Source organism: Populus nigra, chromosome 18 (genome assembly GCF_951802175.1).
Source record: "Populus nigra chromosome 18, ddPopNigr1.1, whole genome shotgun sequence".
NCBI classification, from domain to species: domain Eukaryota; kingdom Viridiplantae; phylum Streptophyta; class Magnoliopsida; order Malpighiales; family Salicaceae; genus Populus; species Populus nigra.
In genome coordinates, this window is record NC_084869.1 from 8,507,626 (window position 1) to 8,529,192 (window position 21,567).

A 21,567-nucleotide genomic window follows, 5' to 3' on the forward strand; every position below is an offset into this window, starting at 1 on the left:
TATTTTTATTATATGATTTTATAATGACTTGCGATATTTTATTTTAAAGTTACTCCTTATTATTTTCCACACATATGATGCAACTTCAAAGTTTTGATCTTTTCCACCAAGGAATCCCTCATTATTCTCATCCTAAATTGATAAGTTCTAAAATCTAAAATGCTTAGAAATAAGGCTGATGTGTTATATAATTAGTTAATCTCTTAGTTTAAGTAATCTGATCTGTCATCCCTAGTCAAGGTTGTCTGGTGACTTGATATGAAAATCTCACATAACTGATAACTTATAGTAGGTGATGTCTAGTAAGTCAAGATGATAAATAGTTGTGGTAGTAACAAGGGTGCAGGGTAAGCCAAGATGACGAGTAGCTGGAATAGTTGGTACCTATAAAAGGTTCATTTTTATGAAAATGAGACTCTTCGATGATAAAGTCAATAACTTTGTAGAGAGAGAAAGTGCAATGATATTTTAGATAAATAAATTTTGAAAATATATATGCTGAAATTATTAAAAATAAAGATATTGTGAACCTTGTTCTTAAAGGATTCATGAGGTATTTATATAGCCCATGAGTTTTGTCATTTTATGAAGAGGAGAGAGTAGAATGTAATTTTATCTTTGTGATATTTTGAGTTATATTCTACTTAAAATAATACATATTGGATCAGTATAAAATATTGAAGGACTCGCATGGGATCATAGAAAATTTTTCAAAGAAAAGTTGAGCTTGGACAAGATGTCTAGGTCTATTAAAGGTAAAATAATAATAATAAAAATTGATCCAAACACGTTGCTTATAAAAAGCTCATGAAGTCGGGCTCCTCTAAGAGGTTATGCCTAGATATGTTAAAGGAGGCTTATGGTAGTGGTAGTGGTGGTGATAACTTTTTTTAAGAGACCTTGCTAGGGGGAGCAACTTTTAACAAGAGACCATCCGGGATTTTTCTATACATACTATGGATTGAAAACATTATATAAAATAAAATAAAATAACAACAATAATTTTTATTTTTTAAATGACAAAGAACAAAGCAATCACTTTACCCTGGTCGAAGGGTTAAGCCTCCAATCACAATAAATTAAAACTTAGAAAATAAATAGACTATCACAATTAGAAGCAAGGATAAATAAATTGAAAGATGAAATATATACAAGTGAAAATAAAGAAGGTATTCAAGTATGAAGATTTTCTCTGGGGATGGACGTAAAGATCTTCTAAGAGGATGGACGTAAAAACCTATTTAAAAAAAAATGATTGATTTGAATTGATTTATGTCCTACACACTCATTTTCTAAAAAATAAATAAATAAACTAAGGAAAAGATATAAAAAGAAGGAAAAGCCTCTTTGTGACATGGACAAAAAAGAAAAAAAGAAAAAAACCTCCAGTCTGAGCTTGACTAAGCATCAACTTATAGTCCACTGGCACACGCTGACGCTGTCTTCTTTCTGGTGAATCCAATCCAATCCAATATGGATCCTCCATTGATAAACGAGAAGTCCTTCTCTGCGGCCAACCCATCTTCCTACTCATTAACTGAGATTTGGCCTTTTCCACCTTCTTCTTCAACTGCTTTGGGCCTCCGAATGGCTAATTTGGCCGACCGAGATGGGTCCGTTGACGAATCCACTGTGACCGAGCAGAAGGGTGGAAATGGAAATGGAAATAGGAAGGCTAGAGATTTGAGTTCCGAGGAGGACTCATCCATAATGGTTTCTACCACCACTAGTGCCCATGATTTGGTTCGTTTCTGCTTCATTTTCTTGTCTCTTTTGTATTTTCTTTTTATTCATTTTGTTTGGTTTCTCAGAAAAAGGGAGATGTTTTGTTTGTTAATTTGCTTTTTTTAAGCCTGAACTGATGAATGTGCAAGCTTTTGCTGGAAAATGGAAGGAAAAAAAGAGAAAGGAGACTTTTATATATATATATATATATATATAGAGAGAGAGAGAGAGAGAGTGCCACTCTTTATACTTATGTATAAACTGGGAAAAAAAAAAGTTAGATTTTCAGTATGGGATCTGTTAAATGGGAATTAATTTTTATTCTATTTACTAGCTTTGCATTTGAAATGGGTTGTTGGTTTTTATTTATGCAATTGAACTAATTTTCTTCCGCGCATGAACCTGTGATCTGTACAAGTTCTTGAATTGTCTTTTCCCTTGTTTGTCTGTGCTTACAATTCCTTTTTCCTAATGGAGCTTGCGGTTGTTACTTTATTGATTGAGATTTTCAGCTTTTTGGACTGAAGATGTTAGGTTAGGGGATAGAAATGAACTATTGTCTTGAACTGGAAATGATGTATGTCTGTACCTTTTCATTGTGTTTGTGACAGAATGATTTGAATGGTAAGCGGAGGAAAATTTCGTGGTCAAGGAATGAAAACAATGATTCAAGAGCTGAAATAGAAGCAAGTTCTGCTGCTAATAACAAGCCAGCTGAACCAAGCAGTAAACCATCTGAGCCGCCTATGCAAGACTATATTCATGTCAGATCAAGAAGGGGCCAAGCGACTGATAGCCACAGTTTAGCAGAGAGAGTAATTTGCTTCAGCTCTCTTTAATTTGCTAATTTTTAAATCGTTTCTCAATTTGAAAAAGAATGAAGTAGGACTTTCATGTAAAATGGATTCAGGTTGATATGAAATTGTAATCATTTTGCTAGACTGTTGCTTCTTCTTTTTTTTTATTTGTTTGAACCTTCAGAGTTTAAATGGTGGACATTTTTTAAACCTGCTGCTTACTATAGACTTGCTTTTGGCAGGCTCGGAGAGAGAGGATTGGTGAGAGGATGAAGATACTCCAAGATTTGGTCCCTGGGTGTAATAAGGTGCTCATTTATCTTGCTGGTCTTATCTTAGTCATTTTACCATAGTTCTGCAAAAAACTTTCTTAGGAAAATTTAAAGAAGAGGCCGAGGTAGGCTGAGGATGAATCTGTTACCTGGTCTCTGTTGTATCCCAAACTTCATGCCTCATAATTTAGCCATCCCTTAACAGACATTTTGGAAGATGCAAGGTGTCAACTGAAGTTCCTCATTTTTTATTTTATTTTTTTTATCAGAATCACAATCATTTTTTAACGCAGTTCACATGTGGATTATTCTCTTAACAAGGTCATTGGTAAAGCACATGCCCTTGATGAGATAATTAATTACATCCAGTCACTCCAGTGTCAGGTTGAGGTAGTATCCCCATCTTATGGTGCTTATTGCTAGTTCAAGACTATTTTTTTCCTTTCTATTCTGTTGAAGTTGAACCTAGATTTATACTTTTTAAATTTGATTTTATAGTTCCTCTCAATGAAGCTAGAAGCAGTAAATTCAAGGATGAGCACGAGCCCCACGATTGAAGGCCTTCATCCAAAAGATGTAAGTAGACATAACATGATTGAGCACTTGACTTTTACATCATCATAGAATTGATTTGCCATTGTATGAGAGGTAGTTTCTGGCATCTTTCTTACAAATGCTCTGCCATTGTTGATTCCCATGTAATAACTATGACCACCTAGAAACTAAGAGCGTCATTGATACTGCTGCAATGTAAAGGTAATTGGTGAGCGCTTGTCAAAATTGGATGTTCACCCAAATTGCTCCGTAGCAATTTTAAATTCTTACCAACTGATTCCATCTCATCCCTTGGTTAGGATCCCTGTTATCGAGGAGGGATGAGCCTACAGGTTAAAAACAAAAGCTGCTTTGTTTTTATTTTTCATCTATTTGTAAAATTTCAGTAAAAGGTTTCTCTATGTACTTGTTCTGAAAGCCTGCCCGGAATTCTGATTGTTAGGCAATGCTGCCACTGTGCCAGCATTTAATAGCTTGCACAGAATCTGAACAAGTTAACATCTTCTAGTTTTCAGTATTTCTGATGTCTAAGAACAAGGATCTGCAATAAGGTTTTGTATACACATAGGAGAAATTGCACTAAAGAAATATTGAATCCCAACTGCTGTTGCCCCAGTTTCGGAATGTAGGTTGAGAGGTTTACATTTGGAACACAAAAGGCAGACAAGAGAGGTTGCTCGTTGTGAGAGCAATCTTAACCTCATCCTTTGTTGTATTTGTCAATCTCATATCATATTCTTCCAATTGCTCATGTCTTTGAACAAGCAAACAAATGAAATTTCTGATGAAATTACAAAATCCAGGGAGTAGAGCTGTGTCAGTAAACACTTCTGTTAGTTTTTTCTGTCTTGTGATTTGTTCAATGATGGTTTGTTGTAGCTTGGTGCACAGCCATTTGATGCTACTGGAATGATATTTGGCCCACAACCAACAAGAGACTATGTTCAAGGATCCCAACCGGAATGGCTACATATGCAGGTTGGTGGAAGTTTTAAAAGAGCCACGTAATCGAGGAACTAGATTTCTTCAGTTTATTGAGAAGAGATTTGTTATGGGCTTCCACATTAGATGCAGAAATGTGTTTGTGATATCTGTGACCATTACTGAAGAAGTTGTACTATCATCTCGTTTGTAGAAAATACATCTAATCTTTAATTGTATCATATTCAGCAATGGATATGTGAGAACTAGTTGAGAACCAAACTTAGATTTTATGATATCAATTACGTCATTTCCTTCTAGGAATGCCTTGGTTAACACATCACCGGGAATTGAAGGTTTTGACGCAAAGAGAGTTGTGGGGACGATGGCTGACCCAGGCAAGTGACTGTTGAAAGCTGTGAGAAGGAGGGCGTTCCCTTCTCCAACGTTCAGCTGAAAGTGGACAAGACCCCTAGGAACAACAATACTTTGGAGTGAATGACATCGCTAGTTGTTACAAATCCTACAAGTAGTTATATTAACCTTCGTACTTCCTTCCCGGTTAAGGTCCCCCCGCCGTCCTTCAGAGATGGCTGCATTAAAGCCTCTAGTTACGACCAAGCTAGTTGTCACAGTCAGTTCACACCCCTCTATTAATTGGTTTCCACTCTCTGCGAAGAGCCAAACTTCAATGGTCGGATAGCAGCGTCACAAAATAAAAGGAAGCCTCCAATTTGGGATTCCAGGAGGACAAGCGACTCCTTGAACAAACGAAATTGTGACCAGACTTGAAAAAATGATCACCATTACTTGTCAACATTCAATTTAATTCCATTTTATACAGAAAAGAGTTCGTCAAACAATGAAAAAACAAAGTATCAAGAAAGTTAATTATTCCAATACTTATTTCCAGTATCTCAACTTTGTTAGTTGCCCACGGCAAATACAGATCATGCCAACCCATTTCACATCAAGCACTATTTCCAAGGACCAAATGTCATGTTCCTTGGACAACCAATCATGGCCTCTCATTGATGGCATATCTGAAAGTTTAATCCTATTCCAATTGCAGAAGTCTAGCATTGCACGCCTTAAAGATATAAAATCCTCATCATGTTACAGGCCAACCAAATTAATTTCTTGAAGGCTTTGAAGAAGATTGATGTGGTGTTTCAAAGTCCAATGTCAAATCTGCATTCTGTAAATGTACACTAATCATGATACTAGAAAGTTTAACCCAACTCGTTAATAGAAGAATATAGGCAGCAAAACCTGTTTAAGGCAGCTTGGCTAATGGGAATCACTCCAGCTGGGGACACAAGAACATCCACTGGTACATCATTCAAAGTTACCGGTATAGCTCCATCATCTATGATTTGCAGAGAATATGAAAGTGCAACTACAAAACAACAGCACGTTGTTTAAACATAAAAAAGAAACAAACAAAACGAAAATCATCTGTCAAATGATTGTATTTATAAAGGAAGCAAACAAGTTTTCCAAATCATACTATAAAGAGGTGAACAAGTGAATACCTAAGAGGGGTTGCCTCCAGTCCCTCTCCTCTGCAAGTTCTTGATACTTCCTCAGGAAAGTGTCATAATAACTAGGATTTTTCATTGCACATATAAACAAGAAAATGCAAAAATTAAAGAAAGATATAATTTGGTTGCAAATATTATGTTAGCAATGTATAGAAAGTAAGCATTGGAAATGTGTGCAGGACACAGTAACATGAACTTATGTGCAGTCAGATGTGCTCGCTAGGTTAAAATTGTGATAACTGTTCTAATAGCCATGCAATTGGATTCAGTAATTACTGTGGAAGACCAAAAGTAATGCCCTAAATCTCGTGGCTGAAGCATAGCCTAGTTGATAGCTGCAGCTCTCCACTAGAAGAGGTTCAAATTGGATGCCCCTCCCTTAAAACTGTCCAAAATAATACCCAAATCCCAGTACTATGTCAGTTCAGACCTTGCAACTTCCATGCTATTGGCTTTTAGAGGGTGTGGTTAAGGCTCCCATTTCTGTGCCATATGCTTAGTGGCTTCTCACCACATGTAACTTGACTATCATCCTAATATCATGGCTGATTTTATCCAAAAGGAAAAGTGAGGTTAAATCTCCAAACATCCAAAGCAAGGGTTTGGAAGAAATCTGGCATCATACCAAGGATTTGAGATGCAGATTGAAGGGCAAATTTTTTTTCTAACAATTAGATAAGACATCCAAACAGTTCAGGTCACAATACTTCATATAGACTAAAATAGAAGCAGAGGCTACGATGCACGAACTCACCCTCCACCACGGCCCAAGCGTCTTCCAGATTTGTCAAATGCAAGTCCTGACAACATAAACATGACATACATTATGTACTAGAATTTTTTTTGCTAAAATTCTCATATATATTTGCAGAGGAGGGGTTGAGACAAAAAAAAAAAAAACAGTTACCAGGCAGGAGGAACAAATCAACTGGGTCATTTGCCTGCATAACTGCATCAAGAAGGATCTTGAATGTGAATGGTTATCAGATATAATGCAAAAATGATTTTATGAATCAATAAGTGTCTGCATTATATTTCTAGAGGCGATGCCTACAATTTAACACCAGCATTGACATGGATGGATGTGAGTACAGATTTTATGACAGGTTTTCAGGAAGCTGATATTCTCAACCTCCTCCTGCGCACAGTCATCCCTCCTCAAACCCAAAAATAGAAGGAAAAATTCCATTGTTCAGAAAATTTGTAGTCTAATGCCCACAGAAAAATGTGTCGAATCATAGCAAAAATTACATACTTCCTCAGCACTTTGCCCCCTTTGATCCTCCAAACCCAAAAAGCATGTTAGAAGCAACTTATTTAGGGTATTCGGATGCACTCACCAGCCAGAGATCAAGAAAAGCCTGGTCCAAAGCCTCCCCCATTTGGCTTCTTGTTTATTTGTCTCTAAATTGAACTAAACAATTTTCAATTGTTTCCAACTTTGCCAACTCCTTAAGGAACAAAGGAAGCCAGTTGGCAGGGACAAAGCCTAGTTGCAAAAGGTAAGGTTTTTATAGAGTCTCTCACCATGGAGGACAAGTTTATAAATTAACTGCTGCATACCAGACATCTATATTTGATGCTAATGAATGAATGGCAAACTGATTTCCTTTCTTTAAATCACAAAAACTAATTGAAGGGAATTCTCTAGATTTGAGGAGGCAATAGTTAGCAATCAAAATTTCAGAAGTTCTACTTCTCTGCTAACTAAGGAGCAAGTACAAATTTCCAAAGCAAACAATCATAAACAATAAGAACTCAAACCCTGTCCTTCCCTCAGAAAGAAGAAAGGGCTTAAAATTATTCCTTTTCTCATACATTCAATCAGAGAAAGGAAAAAAAACACAAATAATCTGTACTACAGGGAAGTCAGGTTTTATTTTTTGGACTGTAAAAAGATATCGTGTACGACACATACCATCTTCCCGTGCATTTCCATGTTGATCTACTGGAGCTGGTTCTAGAATATCCATAGAGTTTGCAATTAAATCATCCATACTTGAAATGTTGAGCATTCGCATGTGGCTATTCTTGTCCTCCACACGCGGAACATAAAGCTTTTTTGCATTCTCAACTGACCCATCTAGAGTTCAAGAAAACATATAAGAAGTCCACCCCCATCTAGGATAGCTCATAAAAAAGTTTCGAGGAATCATATTCTGCACAAGCTAAGCTTAGTGTACAAGAGCGATTTTCCTCACATACAAAAAGCATCAAGTCAAGAAATTGTTTATTCTACTAACCCTACCTTATAGCATTCTCGAATTTACGTCTCTATCAAGGTCATTGTATTGACAATTTTGAGAAATTAAAGAATACACGGACACAGCTACCTTTGGTTGGATTTTGCAGGATTTGAGACAACAATTTTGAAGTGTCAACTTCACGCAGAGCACTACAAGTTATATAAGCACACAACCTCTGGCTAGATTTAAACCATGGAGCTTCCAAAACAAGACTTTGAATTGCATCGTCTGATGAAAACCCAGATGAGAATTAGCCATGAATGTATCAAAAAATAATGATTTTTATAACGATATGGTAAGGGGATAAAAAAAGATGGCCTTAACGGTACCTTCTTGAGATCTGAGGGAAGGGTCCATGGACTTGAGGGACTTGCGGACTTTGGATCGAAGGACCTGTTTCTGCTTGAATATTCCGTCGAGATTGGTGGCGGTGCTCATTGTGCCAGGCGAACACAGAGAAGCGTTGGCTAGGCCTAGAAGTGGCTTCTTGGTGAATGCCAGATGTTGTGAAGGTGAAGGAGAAGGTGGTAAAAATGAGCAAGATGGAAGAATCATTAACAATTCCTTAGCCCTTTGTCTAAGCCCACTTCTCCACATTATTATTTTGCACTACTGCTCCATATCCTATTGCTATTATTTTTCATTTATGTATAGACGCCACATCAGATCTTTTCTTCGACTGTGTGGGTCCACCTAGTAGCATGTGAGTAATCTTTCATTTAAAAAAAATAAAGAAATATAATTAGGAGAAATAAATTTTTATAAGATATTTTATTATTAAATAATTAATAAGATGCTATTAGTCATATAATAATATGAATTATTTTTCTTTTTTTTTACGAAATATAGTAGGATTGAAGAATTGAAAAGGGAAGCTGAAAGTTGGTTCATCCTTGGTTATTTGGTTAGTTGTGAGGAGGAAGGATTTCCAAACCTATCCAAAAAAATAAAAAAAATTAATTTTTTTTTTAATTTTTTTATGGGGTGTTTGGGAGTGAGTTATAATTTATTTTTCATCCAAATTTAAATTTATTTTTGTTTTAGATTAATTTTATTTTTAATATTTTTGAATCGTTTTAATATATTGATATTAAAAATAAATTTTAAAAAATATATATTATTTTAATACTTTTCAAAAAAATACATTTTAAAAAACAAACATTACCACGAGTTTATTTGAAAATTATACATCTATCTTTTGAGCATAAAAAGAGATTGAGTCTTGCAAACATAGACATATTAAATTTAAAAGTTAAGACTAATTAGTGCACAAGTTCTCCGAGGAGCAACATTTATTCCTTTTTCCTTGAGAGCATCAGAGGCCATTTCATGGACATAGTAGAGGGCGATGAAAGATATCTTCATGTGACATGGAAGCTGATCCATTACATTAATTCTCATATGAAATCTCATTCATCTTAAGGTTTAACATTTGCATTTATGTTGATCTTGTTAAAGAAGGATGTGAAATGTACAAAAAATACTGTTAGTTGTTGAGCTCTAAACATCTATGAATAGCTCAAGTTTATTCAATATTGTACCATAAACATCATAAGCATCATCTACAGTTACTACCAGCACCTCCTCCAGAATTCTTTGTCGCCACCTAACACAAACCAGAAAAAGCAACAGACTTTTTAATATACTCAAATGGACACTCGAAGAATTTCAAAAAGCTTAAACATAAAACCTCCCTAACATGCAAGTTACCAATAAAGACATTAAGAGAACCTGAACGTTAAGATTAATTGGGTCTAGAAGTTGAAAATAAGCTAAAAGATCTTAGAGATATACAGTAGTATGTTACTTCTGGCTTCTTGTCTGTAGGATCATGAACATTCTCCTTGTCATCCTGATCTTCAGGCTGCCATTCAGGAAAGTGATGAAGACAGAGCACCCAAATGCTGTGATATGGGTCTTGGAGTTGAACAATCTTCTCAAGTTAGAGCTGCTGAATCTTCTCGGAATCGGTTTTGAGATTTATTATAGCATCAGTTCTTCTTTTTTTATCTCATAGCCTTTAATATTACTTTACTGCTTTTCAGTTCTCTATACCTTTGAGATGTATGGATCATGATATTTGATCCAGGTTTAATTACATTACTATTCAGTTTGTTTTTGTTGTTTAAAGTTTAGCCAACCCCTAACCTCCAAAGAGTATTAAAAAAAAACTAAATTATATAAAAAATAATACTAAATTTTGGATCAATTCTGAATTTTATTTTTTTTATTTGAGTGCCTCAAATTATTTTTATGAAAAATAAGTTCTTTTTATTAATTTTCATCCTAAATAGATAATTTTTCGTGCCATGACACAAGCAGTTATAAAAATATGTTAAAGGATTAAAATTGGATAGAAAAACCTATATTTTACCAAAAAAATAGTTTATAGTATTCAAATAAAAAATAAAAAAACTAATTTCAATTCAGTATGGTTTTGCTACATTGATTTTCCCATAACTTTTAGAATTTCTTATAATAATTATAACACTACTTTACTATTATATTTTATTAAATTTTTTAACCAAATATAATCATATGTCATTGACATTTAAATAGTTAAGAAGAAATTTTGTAGATAATTGGTGGTTAAAATATGGATCTAGTGTTCCAAAAATACTTACAAAAGCTAGGATTTTGAGAGTGTTTGAGTGTATTCATATTTTTTATAAAAACAAAAAAATTGAGAAAAAAAAAAGAGCTAAATGATACTATTTATTAAAAGAAAACTAATTCATGTGGTGTAAAGATTGTAGCGCACGAGTATTATGGACTGCTTCACATTTTTTTATGAACATCAATAATAATTTTTATGTCATCAATTTTTTTTATTGTTATCTTGGATGTGTTGTTTGTGATGTTTTATGAGTTGATAGTTACATTCTTTAAAATGTAAGGTTTTACTAGGTTTAAGAGCTTGATTATAGTGAATTCAATTAGATATAACTTAAATTTGTTGCATAAGGAAACAATTAAAAAAGGGACCAAACTAACAACAAGAAAAAACTAAGTGACCAATCTCAAACTTGCATGAAAAGGTATGTTTTGGTCCACATATTCTCCGTTGATTTCTTTTATGGTCCTTTTAGTTTTAGGATTTTAAGTTATGGTCCAAAACTTTATTATATATACATTTTAGTTTCTTAGTTTGATAAAGAGGAGAGAGTCATCGAAAAATAATGAAGGAAAGAAATAATCATTGATTGGTCATATTTAGACAATAAAAAAATCAATTTTGGTGTTAATGAGTTTTATATAACAAGAATGATGTAATTGAGATTTTTTTTTATCATTTATCTTGCTCAAATAAATAAATTAAGGTTCATTATTTTTATTCGGGATAATTTCTCCTTTTATAGATCAATTAAATGTTGATTTAAGACTAAAAATTGATTTATCAGATGTTTTTAGGTTAAAATAATTTTTTTTAATTAAATAAATTAGAACCCAATTGTCCAATAACCTCAAATGATCAAAATACATACACAAAAACAACATATTATTTGTACTTGTTATTTATTTAAAAAACAAATTAGAACAAATAAAAAATAAAAATAAAAAAAAAAACAAAAAGAAGGTTGTAGATATTAGCTTGACAAGATTAGACACCCCTAGCATTTTTTTCATTGGGTCAATCACACCAGCCCATCTATAACGAAGCTCTTAGTCTTGTTTGGTACAATCCTTTATTATTATTATTATATTTAGGATGTTATTTTATTCAATATTATTCAATTTAAACTTGTTTTTAAATGAGGTTATAATATTTTTTTATGATATTACTTTTTTTTTACAACACTTCACGATTTTCTCCTTAAATTTTAGTAAAATTATTATAATTAAATAATTAATATTATATTTAGAATTTCATCCCATTAAATACCATTTAATTTGACATTCATTTTTAGACAAGATTATAGTATTTTTCTTAGTAATATTAGTAATTATTTTGTTTATTATTATATGAACCTACTATGTAGACTTTTTTTTTAATTTGTGGTCATGAATACTCAATGAAAATAAAGTTTACATTTTGTTGTGTTTTTATTATAAATTTCTTAAATAATTTTCTCATAGTAATCATTCTTTTTTTCTTCAATTGCATACAAATTATAAATATTCTTTTAATTTTCAATGTGTTTTTTTTATATGAAAACTTGCTTTTAATATCATGCTAAGTTTTTATCATTTTAAAAACAATGTTTCTAATAAAAAAAATTAATTGTAAAACATTAACATGATTTTTATTTTATTTTATTAAATATAAACATTAATTTTTCAATTCATAATTGAATTTTTTGACAATGCTAAAAAAACACTTCAACAACACTTCCTATTCTCTTAAACATACACACTAAACAACACTTTATATATTACTATATTTTTTCGACTACAGCCAATCAATAATAATAAAAAAAATTAAATGTAAAAAATAAGAGTATAAAAAATATATTAAATACATTAGATTTAAATGCAAAGACATACTCAATAATAATTAATATAAGGTCAAGCCTAATCCAATATTTTTTGGTTTGACGGCCAAACCAGACTCAATATCATTAAACAGCTGGACCCAATATTTTTAGGTTATATTAAGCAGTTTTATTAACTAGCTAAATCTAATAGCGTTGGTAGCCAGGCTCGGTAGTTTTTTTGTACAGAAAATAATAAAAAAAAATACCCCAAATAACATTTTTTAACTAAAAAACAGCAAAAACAACGCTTTCATAATACTACAATATTATGAATGTAAATTTTTATGTCTACATTACAACGAATCTATATCCATAAGTATAGTATTACTTTGCTTTATTATATAATAATAAAGCAATGCATGCTTTACTATTTAAATATATTTGAATGTTGGACTATTAGTCAATTTTAAAATGAATAACTGCATAAATATCGTTAAGCGTCGAAGTTGACTTTGAAGTATTTGACAAACAAGGTAGATGGATGGTAGAGGATGAGCCATCTAGCTTGACATTAGAGGAGTTCCGTATTCAATTAGCATCATATTCCATCAAAGACTCAAGCTTGTTAATAATTAATTACACTATAATTTTTATTATTTTGTTCCTTAATTTTCTTTGTTTTCTTATGGCATTAATGCTTGTAATAATAATAATAATAATAATAATTATTATTATTATTATTATTATAGCCTTTAATATTACTTTACTGTTTTAATCTCAACAGGGTGTTTTTTTTTTCAAAAACTAAATTATAAAAATTACACTAAATCTTGGATCAATTCTGAATTTTATTTTTCTGTTTGAGTGCCTTAAATTATTTTTTTAATGAAAAATAGAATTTTTTTTATTGATTTTCATAGCAAATGATAATTTATAAATACAATACGTGGATGAATTTCATGATATTTAAAGAATAATGAGTGAAATATATAAATAGATGAGAGAAATCCAAATATGAAATATTCTTATTATTTTTAGTGAGTTATGAAATTATTTTTCTTCTCTTTTTATATTTATCTCTTTTTTTTTGCATAGATTTTAAAGTAATTAATAAGAAATTTCTAATTATTATCTTGATAATTCAAAATCTTCACAATAAAAATTATTTTAATAGAGGGATGATAATTGCATATAAAAAATTAAATTTCAAAAACTAATTTCAATACATGATAATTTGTAGTAACTTACCCTCTACTCTTAATATTCCAACGTTAACAAAAACCACAAGAAAAAGCCAAAAGCTAAAAACCAAAAAAAAAACCACACAAATAGCAAGGGACCAAAATTTAGGGGAAAAAAAAACTCTAAATTATTACACCAACCTACGGGGGAGAAAAAAAGAAAATAGACAACGAGGAGAACCCCGGCCAGTCTCTCTCTCTCTCTCTCTTCGCCCCTCCAATTTTCGTGTTTTCTCCCGAATCCTTAACCCTAGTAACTCCAGAATCCCCAATCTCCGGTCTGCACGATGGCCATGACCTGAGTCATCCAAGAAAAATCAAATTGAATCGCCCTTTTTTGGACTCGATCCGAAAATCCCTTTCAAAAAAGTAAAGAAAAGATGCCGTCTCACGTGGATCTGGACCGTCAGATCGAGCACTTGATGCAGTGCAAGCCGCTAGCTGAAGCAGAAGTTAAAGCACTGTGTGAGCAGGCCAGAGCGGTCCTTGTGGAGGAATGGAACGTTCAGCCTGTCAAATGTCCAGTAACTGTCTGCGGTGATATTCACGGTCAGTTCCATGATCTTGTCGAGCTCTTTCGCATCGGTGGTAACGCTCCTGACACTAATTACCTCTTCATGGGCGACTATGTAGGTCTGTTTCCTCCGTCTCCCTCTTTTTTGGCTAATAATTAGTGACTGAAATGTTTTCTATTTTCCGGGTTTTATTTATTTATTTTCCATATTGCATAATTCCACCTGCCTGAAAATGAGATTATTGACTGGGGGGACTGTGGAATTGATGTAAGAAAAGAATATTAAGAGTGTAGTTTTCCAGCTTCTTTTAAGAAAATGAATGGCAATGTGGTTACTTTTTTTTTTAACAAAGAAAGAAAGAGCGTAGAAGAGATGAGGTTTTTGCTCTTTACTCTGTTACCCATGTAGTAGAGTTTGGTATTATGCAGGTTGAGTAGATTCTTAGGGTGGTTTCAAGCCCATTATTATAATCCAGAATTTGTGGGACTGACTGGTAGCTTAAATGTGAAGAGTAAGCACACTGAGGCCACCAGGAAAGTGGCGTATGTGCTTTTTTTAGAGAATCAAAACAGGCTGAACATGTTATCAGTTAAACTCTCAAGTTGGCAGAACACAAATTATTAGAGACATTGTTATAACTTCAATTCACTTCTATTTTTAGCATTAAGTCATGCCAAATTTCTTTTACAATCTGAATATGCCTAAGTGGATTGTTTTTTTTTTAATACTAAACTTTTGTTTCTAAGCTTATATGTTTTGTCTTATGAATTGTTTTAGTACTTTATGTATCAGAAATTGCCACCATGTTTACTTTTTGTTTTTTGGATATGCAGATCGAGGATATTACTCTGTGGAGACTGTCACTCTTTTAGTGGCACTGAAAGTTCGATATAGAGACAGGATCACAATTCTAAGAGGAAATCATGAGAGTCGTCAAATAACTCAAGTGTAAGAGTTTTGTTCATTTTATGTTCGTGCAGTTATGGATCAATGCTAATCTAAATTGGTGGGATAATCTATTCACCAAGTTGGTTGGCTAAAAACTGCTCTGACACATGTTTTGTCAAGTTAAAACTTTTTGATAGAGAAGAATATGTCGTATTTAACCATGCACAAACTTAAAATGTACCAGTGCAGATAACATGCATGGACTGTCTCCTTCTTTTTCTTGCATACCAGTCATTAGTTAAATTATCTTACATTTGAAAGAGGAGGTGAAGCAGAGGAGAATGTCAGCCAGAAAGATGCAACATGCCAGTACTTTGGTGTTTTAGTTATTTCCTTACACTACATCATCATATCTGTGGTACATTATCAATATCTCATTTATATCTCTCTTCAGGTATGGATTTTATGATGAATGCTTGAGGAAGTATGGAAATGCCAATGTCTGGAAACATTTCACCGACCTCTTTGATTATCTCCCTCTTACGGCCCTAATTGAGAGTCAGGTTTAAATTCTAAAATTCTTTCTTACCCTGATTTATGCCCTTGATCTTGGCTTTAGTTTTAAATTAGCCCCATGTTCTTAGCTGATAACCATTTGTTATCACCTTGTAGATCTTCTGCTTGCATGGTGGTCTTTCCCCGTCTTTGGACACATTAGATAATATTCGTTCCCTAGACCGTATACAGGAGGTACGCCTGCAGTGATCATGCTACTTTTATTGGATTGATATCTGCTAACATTTTTGCCGAATTTGCTTTCAAATTACTTATTCTCTGACTGCAAACCTTTTCCATTTGCATGTCAAACTGGTTTTCCTGACGTGTCTTAGATAAGAAGATTATCAGGCCAAACCGGTGAATCTTTGTCCATGCCATTTGCCTCCTATATCTGTCGGAGCTATACTTTGGCCACTGTTTTGATTTATGTGAATATTTCTTATTTTCCTCCATTTTGCGTGTAAATTTCCCACCCCGCATCGTTTACAGGTGTGGAGTTTGTGAAATTTAGCATTAAGCTTATTAATTGAAGTGATATCTAGGACAGTTTGCTTAGATTGAGACATTGCTCAGATTCATTTTAGAGAATTTAAGCAAATGCCTCTATCACTGCATATTCAATAATATGACTAAAGTAGCCTCTGTAAGCTGATTGCCATTGTTAATTTTGTGGTATACATGACTAGTAGGTATTGCTCACCACATATATCTTTCCCCTTATTTTTGCCATTTCATTTTGCTGCCTTATTTTTGTCCCATGATTAGGTACCTCATGAGGGTCCAATGTGTGACCTCCTTTGGTCTGATCCGGATGATCGTTGTGGATGGGGAATTTCTCCTCGTGGGGCTGGATACACCTTTGGACAGGATATCTCTCAACAGTTCAACCACACTAATGGCCTTGCTCTCATTTCTAGAGCTCACCAGCTTGTCATGGAAGGATACAATTGGTCCCAGGTTTGTGGACTCCAAGTGACTAGTATTTACTTACCCTTTAAGTTCTAAAATTCTATCCTTATCATTATTTACTTCAAATATTTGTAGGACAAGAATGTGGTGACAGTGTTCAGTGCGCCAAACTACTGCTATCGCTGTGGGAATATGGCTGCAATACTTGAGATAGGGGAGAATATGGAGCAGAATTTCCTTCAATTTGATCCAGCACCTCGACAGATTGAACCCGATACAACACGCAGAACTCCTGACTATTTTTTATAATTTGCATAGCTTACCCTTGGTTGGCAAATTTTTCAAATTTATGGTTGTGGTTTTGTAGATGCATCTTACAGAATAGAGGATTTTGGTGTTTACTTGATGAAGAGACAAAGAAACATCGTTATTGTCATTCTTTTGGTCAGTTTTTGTTCTATGGTTTCTGCGTTCTTGTGAGTTTATAAGTTTACTTACGTGGTTTTTGTCTTGTATTTTAGGAAGTGAAAGAAACAGCAATAACAGTGCATTCATCATATAGTTTACACCCCCTGGTTAAACAACTTCTGCAAGTGCTCGATGAAATTTTTCTTTTGAATTGTTGAAAATCGACGCGAGTGCTGTCATTGGAACTAGTTTCTTTTGATTTTGTTGATCAAAACACGTTTGTTTTATTTCTTGTCCGTTAGGATTTTAATATATACAGCATTTCTATTGATATTTGTTTTTTTTTAGTTACTTTCTGAATGCATATATACTGCCTTCATTGCGTCAGAACTTTAGTTCAATTTGTTGAATATCTGAAAATGGGAAAAGTTCATAAAGTCTGTCATTTTGGGTGGAAATAATGGAGATAATATCAACTCTACCCCCTTCGGTATTTTGGGGGAAAAACTGAAGTAATTTGTGGAAAACTAGCTTGGAACATGACCGTGAGTTTAACAGGTACGGCTTTTTATTGAAATAACTTGTGCTTATTTTTGCATTTAAACAGTAGAAGAACCAAACTTGCCTTGTTTTCGACCTCTGCATTGCATTCCATGTTAGTTCATTGTTCTGAATACAAATGATTCATGGTTATAAAATTGGGGGATCCATCCGTGACTTGCCAAACCTGGAACTTGGCCTGGATTGGATTTCTTTTTTAATTGGATTTTGTTGGATCAAAATGATAATGTTTTATTTTAAAAAAATTAAAATGACATTGTTTAGATATAAAAAAAATTGGGTTTTGACTCATTGACTCATGGGTTGATCAGTTTTTGAACCATGGTGTTATATTAGGATGTGGTTTTTGAACCTCGGATATCCTGGATGTAGCAATAGTATCTTTGTCTTCTGGATTTGGGTTTTGTTGTCGACTATGATGAATAATAGTTGTGACGAGAAATTAAAAGAAGCTAAAATCTCTCTGAAAAACACTGTAGTTCTACGCTTAAAAACTTGTTTATTAGATAGTGTAATCATGCTTTTGCTTTTCCATCTAACATACCTTAACAGTAGCTACGAATGATATTTAAGTCTTTCTGGATGATTTATTTGTTATTACTAAATTAATTAGGAATAAATAATTTTTTTTTCAATCTGCATAATGGAATGATCAAAATATACTTAGAACTAAAAATTTAAACATATCATTAAGGAGCACTTTTGTATTTGTGTAATGATTTTTTTGTTATTATAATATCAACTAAGAAGCAATTTGGTATTTGTATAAATATATAAAAAAAATTAAATGCACCATGAAATGAATAAAATGCCCTTAAAAGCAAAAGGATAAAATTAGAGTCAATGGACTTTTTGATTTTTTTCACAATGTTTTTCGCGTTATTGTTAATTCAGCTCAGGAGCAATTTAGTTTTTGATTAAAAAAAAGAGCAGGCACCTCCCATCATTCGATACTCCCCTTTCATTGTGTCATTTTTCTTTTGAAGCAACATGTGTTAGTGTTGGTGGCCCGGTTTGTTGTTAGTGAATTTTTTTGTTTTTTCTTTTTTTTTTCATGAAAATTACAACTTGATTTTTTTTATTGTTAATATTTTAACTTTAGTTTTTATTTTTTTAATTTTTAATTTTTGTTGTTAACTCTTTTGTAAAAAAAGTATTTGTTTTCAATTTCAATCTCAATTTACAAATATAATAATTTTCAATTTGACCCTTATTCTTTTGACTTCTATTTTTTTTCCATGGCTATTTTGTAAAATTTTTATTTGCTTTTAATTTTATCCTTCAATCCAAATTGATAGTAAGTTTTTCAATTTGGTCCTTATTATTTTGATTTTTATTTTTTCTTGATCCTTTTGAAAAAGTTATTATTCTTTTCAATTTCACCCTTCAATCATTAATTTGTTTTTATTTTTCATGTCAAACTTAATCCTCATTCTTTTGAATTTTTCTTGATCCTTTTGCGAAATTGATTTTTTTTTTCAATTTCACTCTTCAATCAAATATAAAATTTATTTGATATTTGGATTTTGATCCTCATCCTTTTAGTTTTTATTTTTAAAATTTTTTTGTATAATTGATTTTTTTTTAATTTCATCATTTAATATTTGATTGAATGAGAATTGAACTTCATGAATTTTTTTTTAAATAGAGTGTTTCAGGTCTAGTGACTCAAGTCATGAGTTTGAAAAATTGACATGTGCTTTTTTTTTAAAAAAAAAAACTTTATAATTCTCTTTATTTTTTTATCGGGTTATTCTAATCTCATGATCAGGGTCGCGGGTTTAGCGGGATATCCCAGGTTGGCTCGATCTTGATTAGATTACAAATTTGTCATGCTAATTCGAGTTAACTAGAACTATTTTTTTATATTTTTTTTTACCCGTTTTGTTTTTTCATATTTAATAGGTTATGAATTGAGATACATCATTTGTTTTTTTTTAAAAAAAAAATTCTACTCAAAGTTTTTTTAATTACTTTTCTAACAAGAGTTCATGTTAGAAAACTGATGTTTTCATGTACTCTTGTTGATTAATTATAACAAGAGTTCATGTAATCGCATAGAAGATCAGAGAAGTCATCAAAAGGATAAACCGGTGTTTGCAGCCAATATTAACAGGACATCCATGAAAGATGACAGTCTCGTTTACACAATTTATCTCTTTTTTATTTATTGCTTTATTTACATCTCTCCTTTATATTTCAAGTTGTTTCTATTTAGCCCTTTTTCCTTTTACTTCACATTGCTTAGAGCAATATACCCTTTATCAGGGATTGAAATATTGGATGCCTACATTTCTACATTCCGATTAGTTTGAAAGGTTATTAAGTTTTTATCTGTAGTCTCTTCTTATTGGAAAGGAGAAACGAAGAACAAATAGCATAATTGATTTGACTTATCAACATGGTGCTTGCTATATTTTATTCAATTCTGCATCTGGAAGAAGAATGGTGTGGATGGATGGTTCTACCAGACCTGGTCATAACTCCTGTTCTGTGTTTACTTCCTGGTACCAGCTTCACAGCAGGCATGTGAACTGTAGTGATGTTGCAAGATTGAAATCAAAGCATAAAGGTGCTGCTTGCAAAAAATCTAAGATTGGTCGAAAGAGATGATATTTGTTAAATCATGACAGAAGGCTATAGCACAACAGTAATTTTGGGAAAAGATAAATCACTGTATAAGTTGTCTAAAAGCAGTATTTTGCAGGGATGATAAGCCACTGAGCAGTTTGCTCATCGATAACGAAGATTCTTGCACTCCTGCTAGACACCAACAACTCTCTCCTGGCACCTTGGTAATTGTTTATGCCGATGAAGAACATATTTCTTAAGTTAAAAGAATCAAGTCTGCAGAATTGAGAACATGATTATTCCCGCATTCTGTCTTTCTCCCAAATTGTTTGAGATAGCTGGAGACATGATGACTGCCCAGTCTTGCTACTTTCTAGCCTGCCACAACTTGTCAAAATTAAGGATTCAATGTAACCATCTCCCATGCCTTACATAGATGCACCGTTATACATGATGTATAAAAGTGAAGAAGTGGAGATGTTAAATCATGACAGAAGGCTATGGCTATGATTTTCTGTACTTTATTGTAAATCCCAGCTTGGATCATGTAATCACCTTGTAGATCATTCACATTTCACATCAAATCAATCATGCTTGCTATTTTCAACCTAGTATCTGTCTTTTCCCTAGCTCATGGTATTAAAATCTGGAATCTGTTGCATGAATAATCATTTTACCAATGTACTTGAAGTTCAATTATCATCATCTTGTTCTTGTTGTTGTACTCCTTGAGTTTGTGACACCAGACTATAATGTTAATTGATAAATACACCAGATATAAATTAAATATCTTACCTCCATAAGAGAGGGTATTGAAATCCAAAAGTTTCAAGAAGCTTCAAACTTCAAGGCCTCAACATCTCCCGGCAATGATTTTGCTGTATTTACATCCTAACAAAAAAAAAGTTCAAGCTGCCAAAGAAAAAGATCTACATTAGTAACTAGTTAGCACCATAGAGGAAGCATGGTACCTAATGCCATCCATAGAAGATGTTTGGTAGCCTAGAAAATAGGTGTATTAAACATTATTGAGATACAATGTTGAATATTTGCAATCAACAAAGAAAGAAATAAAAATCGATGCACATAGCATTCATTTGTCAAATGTGTTGTTGCCTATCAACTCTCAAAGATGGATTACAAAAGGCAAAACAAATACCATGAAAACGATTAGGATGAGTGCTATGCATCATGATCATCGGTTGTCACCAGCTGACAAATCTTCTGAAGACTGTCAGATGTAACTTCACTACCATTTTGGAGTGTATGACCAGCAAGCTTCAGGAATCCACCTTCAGCATCAAGGTCCTTTGCTGATCCATGAAGATGTGAGGATTCTTTGACTAAATCTGCTTCCCTTTCTTGATCTTCCATACAAAAAAAAGTATCCTTAGATGATTTAAGGAAATGTGGAACTTATTCAGATACTTAATGGAAGCAT

At 32.9% G+C, this 21,567-nt stretch overlaps 3 protein-coding genes across 5 annotated transcripts; 2 read left to right on the top strand and 1 right to left on the bottom strand.

Annotated features, from left to right (window-relative positions):
* The first annotated feature begins 1,348 nt into the window (after positions 1–1,348).
* LOC133678618 (transcription factor bHLH79-like) lies at positions 1,349–4,552 on the top strand. The gene is made up of 6 exons (XM_062100999.1): positions 1,349–1,743; positions 2,337–2,540; positions 2,765–2,830; positions 3,116–3,184; positions 3,293–3,370; positions 4,229–4,552. The coding sequence occupies exons 1-6, from the start codon at positions 1,474–1,476 to the stop codon at positions 4,355–4,357; spliced, it is 816 nt and encodes a 271-aa protein (XP_061956983.1). The 5' UTR covers positions 1,349–1,473; the 3' UTR covers positions 4,358–4,552.
* A 528-nt stretch (positions 4,553–5,080) lies between these two features.
* Positions 5,081–8,680, bottom strand: LOC133678617 (5-formyltetrahydrofolate cyclo-ligase, mitochondrial). 2 transcript variants are annotated; one of them, XM_062100997.1, is made up of 8 exons: positions 8,390–8,680; positions 8,148–8,288; positions 7,733–7,897; positions 6,722–6,763; positions 6,569–6,614; positions 5,806–5,876; positions 5,543–5,669; positions 5,081–5,461 (listed from the first exon to the last, which is right to left on the bottom strand). In XM_062100997.1, exons 1-8 carry the CDS (start codon positions 8,655–8,657, stop codon positions 5,443–5,445), a joined length of 879 nt encoding a protein of 292 aa, XP_061956981.1. In that variant the 5' UTR covers positions 8,658–8,680; the 3' UTR covers positions 5,081–5,442. The 2 variants fall into 2 exon arrangements, with proteins under 2 accessions (XP_061956981.1, XP_061956982.1); XM_062100998.1 differs by having other exon boundaries at positions 5,081–5,468.
* Positions 8,681–13,829: 5,149 nt separating this feature from the next.
* On the top strand, positions 13,830–17,325 carry LOC133678643 (serine/threonine-protein phosphatase PP2A catalytic subunit-like). 2 transcript variants are annotated; one of them, XR_009836012.1, is made up of 7 exons: positions 13,830–14,349; positions 15,065–15,179; positions 15,574–15,682; positions 15,792–15,869; positions 16,443–16,634; positions 16,722–17,030; positions 17,108–17,325. XR_009836012.1 is itself a non-coding variant. In XM_062101045.1 (6 exons), the coding sequence occupies exons 1-6, from the start codon at positions 14,097–14,099 to the stop codon at positions 16,893–16,895; spliced, it is 921 nt and encodes a 306-aa protein (XP_061957029.1). In that variant the 5' UTR covers positions 13,830–14,096; the 3' UTR covers positions 16,896–17,325. The 2 variants fall into 2 exon arrangements, 1 of the variants encoding a protein (XP_061957029.1); XM_062101045.1 differs by having other exon boundaries at positions 16,722–17,325.
* Positions 17,326–21,567: the final 4,242 nt, after the last annotated feature.

Coding starts and splice junctions, on each gene's coding strand:
- LOC133678618 (XM_062100999.1), top strand. CDS start 1,474: ATGGATCCTCCATTGATAAACGAGAAGTCCTTCTCTGCGGCCAACCCA. Junction 1,744..2,336: donor CCACTAGTGCCCATGATTTG/GTTCGTTTCTGC, acceptor TGTTTGTGACAG/AATGATTTGAATGGTAAGCG. Junction 2,831..3,115: donor TGGTCCCTGGGTGTAATAAG/GTGCTCATTTAT, acceptor TCTCTTAACAAG/GTCATTGGTAAAGCACATGC.
- LOC133678617 (XM_062100997.1), bottom strand. CDS start 8,657: ATGTGGAGAAGTGGGCTTAGACAAAGGGCTAAGGAATTGTTAATGATT. Junction 8,289..8,389: donor TTCCCTCAGATCTCAAGAAG/GTACCGTTAAGG, acceptor GGTTTTCATCAG/ACGATGCAATTCAAAGTCTT. Junction 6,764..7,732: donor TGGAAATGCACGGGAAGATG/GTATGTGTCGTA, acceptor TTCTTGATGCAG/TTATGCAGGCAAATGACCCA.
- LOC133678643 (XM_062101045.1), top strand. CDS start 14,097: ATGCCGTCTCACGTGGATCTGGACCGTCAGATCGAGCACTTGATGCAG. Junction 14,350..15,064: donor CTTCATGGGCGACTATGTAG/GTCTGTTTCCTC, acceptor TTGGATATGCAG/ATCGAGGATATTACTCTGTG. Junction 15,683..15,791: donor CGGCCCTAATTGAGAGTCAG/GTTTAAATTCTA, acceptor ATCACCTTGTAG/ATCTTCTGCTTGCATGGTGG.